The sequence below is a fragment of the Chiloscyllium plagiosum genome, chromosome 4 (assembly GCF_004010195.1).
Source record: "Chiloscyllium plagiosum isolate BGI_BamShark_2017 chromosome 4, ASM401019v2, whole genome shotgun sequence".
NCBI lineage: Eukaryota > Metazoa > Chordata > Chondrichthyes > Orectolobiformes > Hemiscylliidae > Chiloscyllium > Chiloscyllium plagiosum.
In genome coordinates, this window is record NC_057713.1 from 133,080,845 (window position 1) to 133,091,814 (window position 10,970).

The 10,970-nt window shown below is 41.3% G+C and overlaps 1 protein-coding gene across 4 annotated transcripts in view; it reads left to right on the plus strand.

The window, feature by feature from the left end:
- pde7a (phosphodiesterase 7A) overlaps positions 1-10,970 on the plus strand; it is a 138,865-nt gene that overhangs the window by 75,997 nt on the left and 51,898 nt on the right. For all 4 annotated transcript variants that reach the window (XM_043689280.1, XM_043689281.1, XM_043689283.1 and 1 more), the window contains 3 exons: positions 2,185-2,336; positions 4,342-4,405; positions 8,811-8,906. In XM_043689280.1, coding sequence (XP_043545215.1) covers positions 2,185-2,336; positions 4,342-4,405; positions 8,811-8,906 — 312 coding nt within the window. The remainder of the gene's footprint in view (positions 1-2,184; positions 2,337-4,341; positions 4,406-8,810; positions 8,907-10,970) is intronic.

Genomic DNA, 10,970 nt, shown 5'->3' on the forward strand with positions numbered 1-10,970 from the left:
ACCCTCGGACTCAGCACCGCCTTCTTGACCTGCAATCTTCTTCCTGCCCTCTCCCCCCCCACCCCCTTTCCGGCCTATCACCCTCACCTTAATCTCCTTCCACCTATCGCATTCCCAATGCCCCTCTCCTCCCTACGTTTTATCTTAGTCTGCTTGGCACACCCTCCTCATTCCTGAAGAAGGACTTATGCCCGAAACGTCGATTCTCCTGTTCCTTTGATGCTGCCTTACCTGCTGCACTTTTCCAGCAACACATTTTTCAACTCTTGATCCTGATCACAGAGAACAGTGTTTATGCCTCTTGCTATACTATCCCCAATTACAACAACATTTCTCCCCCCCCCCCCCCACTTGAATGGCTCCCTGCAGCAGAGTGTTGCAGTTCCCACACAGGGAGCAAAACGTTTGAACCTGTCGAACAAAGACCGTGGCTAAGGCGCCTGCAATCTACCTCCTGGATCACTCTTCCTGCCCCCACTCTCAGCCTTACCTTCCTGTCCCTGACCACTGGTTGAATTTGAATTACTTCGTCTAAAGGGTGTGACTCTCCTGAAACACAGCATCCAGGTAACTCTTCCCCCTCCCTGATGTGTTGGAATGTTTGAAGCTCAGACTCCAACTCATCGACTCTGACCTGGAGATCCTCCACCACCAATATTTACAACAGACATAGTCACTGGGAACCGCAATGGCATCCATTAGCTTCCACATCATGCAGAAAAACCTGACCCTCCATCCTTATTTATTTAGTTTTGAATTTGTTTTTTTAAAGTTTTTAACTGTTTTTCTATCTTTGCTTATGCAAGTTGTAACCCATAAATTAACAAGATTCAATTTAACACATTCAAATTTAGCAGACCCCTTGTTAGCCAGTCAAATCACAGCCCTCATGTGACGTCACTTTTCAGTTTCTCCTCAGTCGAAACCATTTTGAATCAGAATCTCTTACCTTCCAAGACTGCTCTCCATTCGGTCCCGCTCAGCTCTGGTCCTGAAGTGCAGGCCCCAAATCCACAAGGTAAGTTCTTATCTCTTACCTGTGAACAGAATGTTTCAGAACACTAAAAGCTGAGCATCTGTGAGATGGTATGGGTCATCTGCAAGTTCTGGCATCAACCTTTGCTCAATGAGGAGTGTAGCAGTAGCAGCAGGCATGCTTAAACATGCAATGTCAATTGACTGAAGCTATAAGTTTTCCTGATGGTTGTGCAGCTTTTGAGCTCTGCCTGAGAACATGGTGAAGACTAGATTTTTGAATGTTTTTATGGAGGAAGTAGATTGATTCCATTACCAAAATAAAATCTAATACTTTTGGAAGCAGATGGGTTTGTGGAATTTGCAAACTTCATATTAAATGATGGTGCAAAGGACCAAATGACCTACTTCTCTTAATTTGTATGGTTGCATGCAAGAATAGGTCAGCTAGAGGTTCTGCTGTAATTCAAAACCTGACCCCTCAAACTTATCATTGTGATGGAATACTATGCACTTGTCTGAGTGAGTACAGCTCCAATGACACTCAAGGTGCTTGACATCATTCTGACAAATTAATTTGTTTGCTTGGAACCTTGTCTTAAACATTTATGCCCTCCAAAGCTCTGAGCATAATGGCAGCAGTGTACAGAACAACCTCAATTATCCAAACAAAATGGGTGGGGAATATTTTGTTCGGATAACTGATTGTTTGGATAATGGATAATGTTTTTTACAGGACCTTGAGATCTTGTTTGGTTAATCCAAAATTTGGGTAATTGACATTCGGATAACCAAAGTTGTTCTGTATACCCGACAAGATGCACTGCCAAAACTCACCAATTCTCCTTCGACAGCAACTTCCAACACACACCCATTACTGCTTAGGGAGACATGTTCATAAGAGTATCTGCACTGCAAGTTCCTTTCCATGTTCGCCACCAATACCATAGACTTATAATGATGTCCTTCACTTGTTGCCAGGTCAAAATCCTGGAAACGAGATATATCCATATACCCCTCCCTCAGTGACTAAAGCAATTCAAGAAAATTCCACAGGCAGTTAGGGATGGGTAATAAACACTGGCCTTATTAGTGATGCTTCACATCCCTTGAACAAATTAAAACAAACGTTACAGAACTGTAAGGTTCCTTCATGTGAAATACTTAGAGTACAGCCTTCATGTTAAGCACTTTTTTTTTGTGTTGCAGTATCACCAGAACCTGGAGAATTGGCTTCAGCAAGGAAGATCAGAAGGTTGCTTAGTTTTCAAAGATATTTTCGATCTGCTCATTTATTTTGTGGTGTTTCTCCTCTAAACTCTCTCAGCTTTCTGGATGATAATTACAATGGCCAAGCCATGGTGAGTTTGAAATACTAACTGAACATAAGTGTAGACAGAGTTCTGATGTTGGCTTGGTATTTCTTTTGATAAAGGATTTAGGACACGGATGTATGTTTACAATTCTAGAAATGCTTTTATTCATGTAAATTTCTTTAAAAGCATTATCAGACACTTAGGCTTTCAAGTTGTGAGTTTTCATTCTTATGCCTGTCTTCCCTTTCCTTTACAATTTTTAGTTTGGGTGGGGCAAGGAAATGCATTGAACTAATGACCATGACTGTGATGCCTGAACACCTTTTTATGGATGGTTGTTTTGAGACCGTTTACACAAAAGAATTTCCTTCTGTCAGACTACATTGCAGTATTCTGTGAGAAGGGAAAATCACGTGCTGAATGCAGTTTTATCATTTACTTGCTCAGCAAGATTATCATCCTGATTTGAGGATTATTAATCAATGCTCTCAATTTCAAACTTCTCAACCAAAGCAAAACAGTACAGATGCTGGAAGTCTGATATAAAAATGGAATATATGTATTAGGTTGAGAACCAAAGTTAACATTTCAAGTTGTTCCATCTTTTTGACCGGAATGTTTTATCTCCATTCATAGATGTTGTCTGACATTGAGTAGTGGAGAAAGTGAGGACTGCAAGTGCTGGAGATCAGAGCTGAAAATGTGTTGCTGGAACAGCGCAGCAGGTCAGGCAACATCCAAGGAACAGGAGAATTGACGTTTCGGGCATAAGCCCTTCTTCAGGAATCCTGAAGAAGGGCTTATGCCCGAAACGTCGATTCTCCTGTTCCTTGGATGCTGCCTGACCTGACATTGAGTAGTTCCAGGATTTTCTTGTGAACCTTAGTAACTGCTGATTTCAGAATTGTTTACTATTAAGGCATCGTTACCTCTCTGAGTAACAGTAGCTCATTACAGTGGTAAATAGAGTAAAATGTCTGCTTCACACACACAAGTTACCTGGATAATTCAGATCAGCAGATACTAGAAGTGCTTAGACTTGACATTGTGGTGTTGACTCAGTCATTTGAGAAATTTCTAGAACCTTGTTAAATTGGCTCCTTTCTATATGAGTGCTCAATGATGGATGCATTCCGCTTCCTGTTCTTATTTACCCTATTCCACATATTGCCTTAGTGGTTATGATTTTTAATTCCGTCTTTAGCGGCTCACACCCCTTCAGCTGAACCTTTTATTTATTTACAAAAAGTGCTACCTATGTTGGCATTCAGGTGGACCATGATGATTGAATCTTATTAATAAAGCAGCTATATATAGTGACCTAAGAGCTTTTATAAATTTTAGATTCAAACATATTGAGTTGATATTGCTATTTACATTTTATGTAACATAGCTTGCTGCCATATATCCACACACCAAAAGAAATTTTATTTCAGTACCATCAAAGAGTCAGTTTTCAGAAGCATTTTTAGGACTTCAAAGGGGGATGTTTTCTTTCTTGGTATGATTTTTGACACTCATTGAACCCAATTTTTATTCCACATGCCAGATATTGGCCTGCATTTACATAACTCAGATCTGTCTTTTTTTGTTCACCGACTTGGGTTTGGTTGGGAAATGTGCTTTTAGGAACTTCAGGGAAAGGGACATACACAAAGATGGCTTCACTGATATGAAGTCATTAATGTCTAACTGGCTTAAAAGGTAAGATTATATTCAATAAATAATAATTTCTTTCCTTTAGTTACCCCTTGCTAATACCAGTCTCCCTTAACCAAATGTCCTCCATTTGACATCTCCATCTGAAGACCATATTCTCTTAGTGCAAAAACAAGATACTGTGGATGCCAGAAATCTTCTGCCACAGATGTTGCCAGACTGTTGCATATTTCCAGCATTTTTTTTGTTGTTATCTTGGTGCCTTCTGGATTTGAAGAACAAATCATTTTTGTAATTAAGAAAAAATAAAGTTTCAAACTCAAATGCTTTTTTGAATTAGCTTGCAGAGGATTTTTGTCCCAAACATGATTAATTTTCTCTGTGCTTTCAGCGCATGCTAGAAAAGGATGGAAATTGGAATTTTGACATCTTTCTTTTTGACAGATTAACAAATGGTAAGTTGAATCAAATATTTACATTGAATTTTTTTTAGAGAAACAATGTATTCTATCCACCACTCATTGCCCCCCTCCCCCCCAAAACAAAGCAGTTTGACAGGTTAAGATTCATTGATGTGTAGTAGATAGGCTAACATACAATAGCCTTTTTTGTTTTGATGACATTTTCCTCATCCAACATTTCCTAAAATTCTGTTTGATAAAGGTTTTGTGACTTTCTGAAAAGTATTTCTATAATATTGCAGTGCCTTACACTGAACCAGACCATAGAAAAGCAAGCCATTGTGATCCCTTCAAAACATTGATAGAGCAGGCATGAAAAATTGCTGAAGTAAATTTTGATTATTTTGTTCCAATCTTAAACAAATAAAACAAATTTCCACACCAAGGCTATTTCATTCCATTTACCTTGATGTATATCTAAAATTTGAGGCAAATCATTCATCCTATCTTCTGATGGTTCCAACTGTACCTTCAACCACATTTACATAATTATACAAATGGTATTCCAGTTCTCTGAGCCATCATGTGGATTTCCAATTGCACCTAGGGTTGGAGGCTATTTTTCAACTGACATTCATCTCGACCTGAGCTGTCCAATAGTATTGTTTGAATTTAAGGTGACAGAACTGTTCCCTTTCATGTAGGGAATTATAACTTTTTTGCAGTGGCCTTTTTTCCCCAGGGAGGTCTGGAGTGCACGTAAGAACAAATGAAATCGGAGCACGTGTAGGCCATTTGACCATTGTCTGTCTATTTCTTCCCAACTCCAAAAAGATGTTTGCTGTCTTTTCAAAAAGTTCGCAGCTCATTTGATCTTGGCCTCGATTCCACTTTCCTGCCTGTCTCCCATAACTCTGGCCTTCCTTGTAATAGCCATCTAACTCATTCTGAATATATTCAATATCTCAAACTCTAATTCTTGTGAGCGAAGAGAATTTCTGACAGAAACTGCCCTCTCGGAGATGAAATTCCTTCCCGTTCCATCTTGAAGAGGAGACCCTTGCTTTGAAATTGTGTCCTGTAGTTCCACGTTCCACCATATTAGCATGTATCTCAGAATTTTATATCTTTTCTAAATTTCACCAAATATAGCTAACATTTCCTCAAACGCCAGTTCATTTGTCTAAGGAATCTGCCCAGTGAACCTCCACGAATTGTTTGTTTATGCAAGGATGTCTACCTTTGAGAGTAAACCCACACAGAGCTGTATAGTTGTAGCAAGACTTGCTTCCTTTTATTTGTCATCTCTCTTGAATAAGGACCCATAGAGACCCAACTTTACTGGCCTTCCAAACTGCATTCTCCTTCTATTTGAATGGCTATAGTTAGGCTTAAGATGCTTTTTACTATAGATAAAAGACAGCTCCCATCTTTTTGAGGATTCTGATCGTTTCTTTCAAACGTTTACATCCCTAATCTGTTCATCTAACTGGAAGCCGATCTCATGGTTGTTAGCAGGCAGAAGCCTTTTATCAATCATCACTAGTCCACAGAAAGCCAGTTATTAATCATCTATTTATAGCTAGTGAAAGCTCCATTCGTATATGCTCCATACCTCTAGCCTCTCTGCAGACTAGACTTGCAATACTGCCTGACATGTAAACAGTGCTTATAATGAGTGTCCAGTTACTTCCTAAAAAAAACGCAGTAATCCTTCAACAATCTTTAGGTTTTTAAAACCATTTCTTCTCCACATTCATAATAATGAGAAAATAATGTCATGCAGGCTTTATAACAGCTTTGCAAGATTAGTAAAACTGCTGAACTCCAGTACTGATGTAAGAATTAGTGCCATCAATATCCAGGAAACATTTAACGAGTGTGGTATCAAGGAGCCTTAGCAAAACTAGATTCAAATTTTCACCTCTTGACATTCATTGGAATTACCTTCACTGAATTTCCCATTATCAACATCCTGGGGTTGGAACGATGCAGACATGCTGTGGTGACAAGAAGAGATCAGAGGCTAGGAATATTGCAGGGAGTATCTCATCGCCTGACTGTCCAAAGTGTGTTCACCATCTACAATGCACAAGTCAGGTCTCCCAACTTGCCTGGATTGGGGCAGCTATAACAGCAATCAAAAAGCTTGATATCAATCTGCTTGATTGGCACCATGTCCACAAGCCCACGAGCGTCGCTCAGTTGCAGCAGTGTGTTTGATCCTTAAACAACAACATTCAAACTCTCAGCCACGACCACCTAGAAGCAGATATATAGGAGCACCAGTACCTGCAAATTCCCGTCCAAGTCACTCACCATCCGGGCACGACTCAAAATCGCTAAGTCATCATCCTGGGACTCTTTTTTTTTAGATTAGATTACATTACAGTGTGGAAACAGGCCCTTCGGCCCAACAAGTCCTCACCGACCCGCCGAAGCGAAACCCACCCATACCCCTACATTTACCCCTTACCTAACAATGCGGGCAATTTAGCATGGCCAATTCACCTGATCTGCACATCTTTGGACTGTGGGAGGAAACCGGAGCACCCGGAGGAAACCCACACAGACACGGGGAGAATGTGCAAACTCCACACAGTCAGTCACCTGAGGTGGGAATTGAACCCGGGTCTCCGGCGCTGTGAGGCAGCAGTGCTAACCACTGTGCCACCGTGCCGCCCACGGTGGCACAGACACTCTCGCTTATGGCATTGTGGTCTACCTACAACAAGCAATTCAAGGAAACAGCGACCTTCTCAAGGTCAACTTGGGTTGGGCAATAAACAACCCACATTCTGTGAATGAATAAAAAGAATTTTCCATGGCGCCCAGTTAACTTTGCTGCTCTAGAACTGCCAGCTCTCACCTGCTGCATTCAAAAAAAGTGTAACATATTTCAGTAAGGAGAAATTGAAACAAATTACTTAAATATTGGCATAAAATGTTCAAAATGTGGCTGGGTCCTACTAATGGGAATACATGGGAGCCAGATATAATATGATGGGAGGATGAAAGCAAGCTGCAGGCAAATGGAATGTTGGCCTTTATTTCAGAGGGAATAGAACACAAAAATAGAGTGTTCTGTAGAATGGTCACTCTACTTGAAACATTAATGTTGGTTCCTCTTCTCAGATGCTGAGAGGTCAGCTGAGCTTCTCCAGCAATCTCTGTTCTTGTTTATGAAAGTGGGGAGGTTTTGTTAGAATTATACAAAGTACTCATCAATCCACATCTGGAATACTGTGAACAGTTTTACGCCCCTTAGCTAAGGAAAGATATACTGCCACCGGAAGCAATCCAGAGGAAGTTCACTCAGCTGATGCTGGGTATGGAGGAACTGGTTTATAGGAAAAGGTTGAGTAGGTTGGGCCTGCAGCCTTTGGAATTTCAAAGAATAAGAGGGCGGCTCAATGGTTAACACTGCTGCCTCACAGCGCCAGGATCCCAGGTTCGATTCCCGCACGGGCAACTGTCTGTGTGGAGTTTGCACATTCTCCCCGTGTCTGCGTGGGTTTCCTCCGGGTGCTTCAGTTTCCTCCAACAGTCCAAAGATGTGCAGGTCAGGTGAATTGGCCATGCTAAGTTGCCAGTAGTGTTAGGTGCATTAGTCAGAGGGAAATGGGACTGGGTGGGTTACTCTTTGGAGGGTCGGTGAGGACTTGGGCCGAAGGGCCTGTTTCCACACTGTAGGTAGTTTAATCTAATCTAATCAAGAGGAGACCTTTATTGAAACATAAAAGATTCTTAGGGGACTTGACAAGGTTGAAACTGAAAGGTTGCCTCCTGTTGTGGGAAAGTCGAGAACCAGAGGGCATAACCTCCGAATAAGGTGTCACCCATTTCAGACCGAGGTCGGGAATTTTTTCTCAAGGGGTTGGTAGTGTATCTGTGGAATTCCTTACCGCAGGGGTCTGTTGTTCAGTATATTCAAGGCTGAGAGACATATATTTAATTTGAATCGTTAAGGCAATCGGGGTTTATAGAGAAGTTGAGGATTATCAGATCAGCCATGATCTCAATGAATTAAAGAGCAGATTCGATGGGTTGACCAGCCTTCGCTTGCTCCTGTGCCTTGAGAGTTCATTGATTTGCCATTAAATATGGAGGAAATTTAGGTGTATTGTTTTCGATAAAAATGCGTAGGTTTCCTGCATCTGAACTACCTTAATCTTTTATGCTCTAAAATAATATGATGCTAAAATTAATTTGTTTTGGAACAAGCTTTCAGGAAACTCAGGGCTGTTGAAACTGGGCTATAGACTTTCTTTCACTTTGAGTCATGTGTTTTATACTGTATGGAAAGCCTTCATATGTTAAATGTGTAATATTGGTTTAATAATGAGATGCTCTGTCAAGCTTGATCTTGAAAGTACTGTTGTAGATAAAAGCTAACTGTGCAAGAATGAAATTAATGTAATGACAATTGACCAATTTCCTGAATTTATCCGTTTTCTAGGAAATAGTCTGGTTACTTTGACCTTCCATTTGTTTAAATACCATGGACTTATTGAGCATTTCCACTTGGATTCGGTTAAATTGCGTCGGTTTTTAGGTGAGCAACTTTATACATTTACCAACTGTCATTACCCATTGGTCTCAATTTTGGATATAATAAAACAAAGACTGTGGATGCTCGAAATCTGAAACGGAAACAGCAACTGCTTGAGAAACACCGAGGCCTTGGCTGTGGAGAGCAAGCAGAATTAATGTTGGAAATCTATCATAGCAATTACAGAAACATGGCTCAGGGATGGGCAGGACTGGCAGCTTAATGTTCCAGGTACAAATGCTACAGGAAGGATAGAAAGGGAGGCAAGAGCGGAGGGGGAGTGGCATTTCTGATAAGGGATAGCATTACAGCTGTGCTGAGGGAGGATATTCCCGGAAATACATCCAGAGAAGTTATTTGGGTGGAACTGAGAAATAAGAAAGGGATGATCACCTTATTGGGATGATATTATAGACTCCCCAATAGTCATAGGGAAATTGAGAAACAAACTTGTAAGGAGATCTCAGCTATCTGTAAGAATAATAGGGTAGTTATGGTAGGGGATTTTAACTTTCCAAACATCGACTGGGACTGCCATAGTGTTAAAGGTTTAGATGGAGAGGAATTTCTTAAGTGCGTACAAGACAATTTTCTGATTCAGTATGTGGATGTACCTACTAGAGAAGGTGCAAAACTTGACCTACTCTTGGGAACTAAGGCTGCGCAGGTGACTGAGGTGGGGGAGCACTTTGGGGCCAGAGACCATAATTCTATTCGTTTTAAACTCGTGATCGAAGAGGATAGACCAGATCTAAAAGTTGAAGTTCTAAATTGGCAAAAGGCCAATTTTGACGGTATTAGGCAAGAACTTTGGGCGGCACGGTGGCTCAGTGGTTAGCACTGCAGCCTCACAGCACAAGGGACCTGGATTCAATTCCAGCCTCAGGCGACTGTCTGTGTGGAGATTGCACATTCTCCCCGTGTCTGCGTGGGTTTCCTCCGGGTGCTCCGGTTTCATCCCACAGTCCAAAGATGTGCAGGTTAGGTGAATTGGCCATGCTAAATTGCCCATAGTGTTAGATGCATTAGTCAGGGGGGAAATGGGTCTGGATGGTTTGCTCTTCGGAGGGTCGGTATGGACTTGTTGGGACGAAGGGCCTGTTTTCCACACTGTAGAGAATCTAATCATCTAATCTAAAATCGGAATCTAATCAACTTTCGAAAGCTAATTGGAGGCAGATATTCGCAGGTAAAGGGACGGCTGGAAAATGGGAAGCCTTCAGAAATGAGATAACAAGAATCCAGAGAAAGTATATTCCTGTCAGGGTGAAAGGGAAGGCTGTAGGTAGAGGGAATGCTGGATGACTAAAGAAATTGAGGGTTTGGTTAAGAAAAGGAAGGAAGCATATGTCGGGTATAGACAGGATAGATCGAGTGAATTCCTTAGAAGAGTATAAAGGAAGTAGGAGTATACTTAAGAGCGAAATCAGAAAGGAAAAAAGGGGACATGAGACCGCGTTGGCAAATAGAACTAAGGAGAATCCAAAGGGTTTTTACAAATATATTAAGGACAAAGGAGTAACTAGGGAGAGAATAGGGCCCCTCAAAGATCAGCAAGGCGGCCTTTGTGTGGAGCCACTGAAAATGGGGAGGATACTAAATGAATATTTTGCATCAGTATTTACTGTGGAAATGAATATGGAAGATATAGACTGTAGGGAAATAGATGGTGACATCTTGCAAAATGTCCAGATTACAGAGGAGGAAGTGCTGGAGGTCTTGAAACGGTTAAAGGTGGATAAATCCCCAGGACCTGATCAGGTGTACCCGAGAACTCAGTGGGAAGCTAGAGAAGTGATTACTGGACCTCTTGCTGAGATATTTGTATCATCAATAGTCACAGGTGAGGTGCTGGAAGACTAGAGGTTGCCAAACATGGCGCCACTGTTTAAGAAGGGTGGTAAAGACAAGCCAGGGAACTATAGACCAGTGAGCCTGACCTCGGTGGTGGGCAGTTTGTTGGAGGGAATCCTGAGGGATAGGATGAACATGTATTTGGAAAGGCAAGGACTGATTAGGGATAGTCAACATGGCTTGTGCGTGGGAAATTATATCTCACAAACTTGA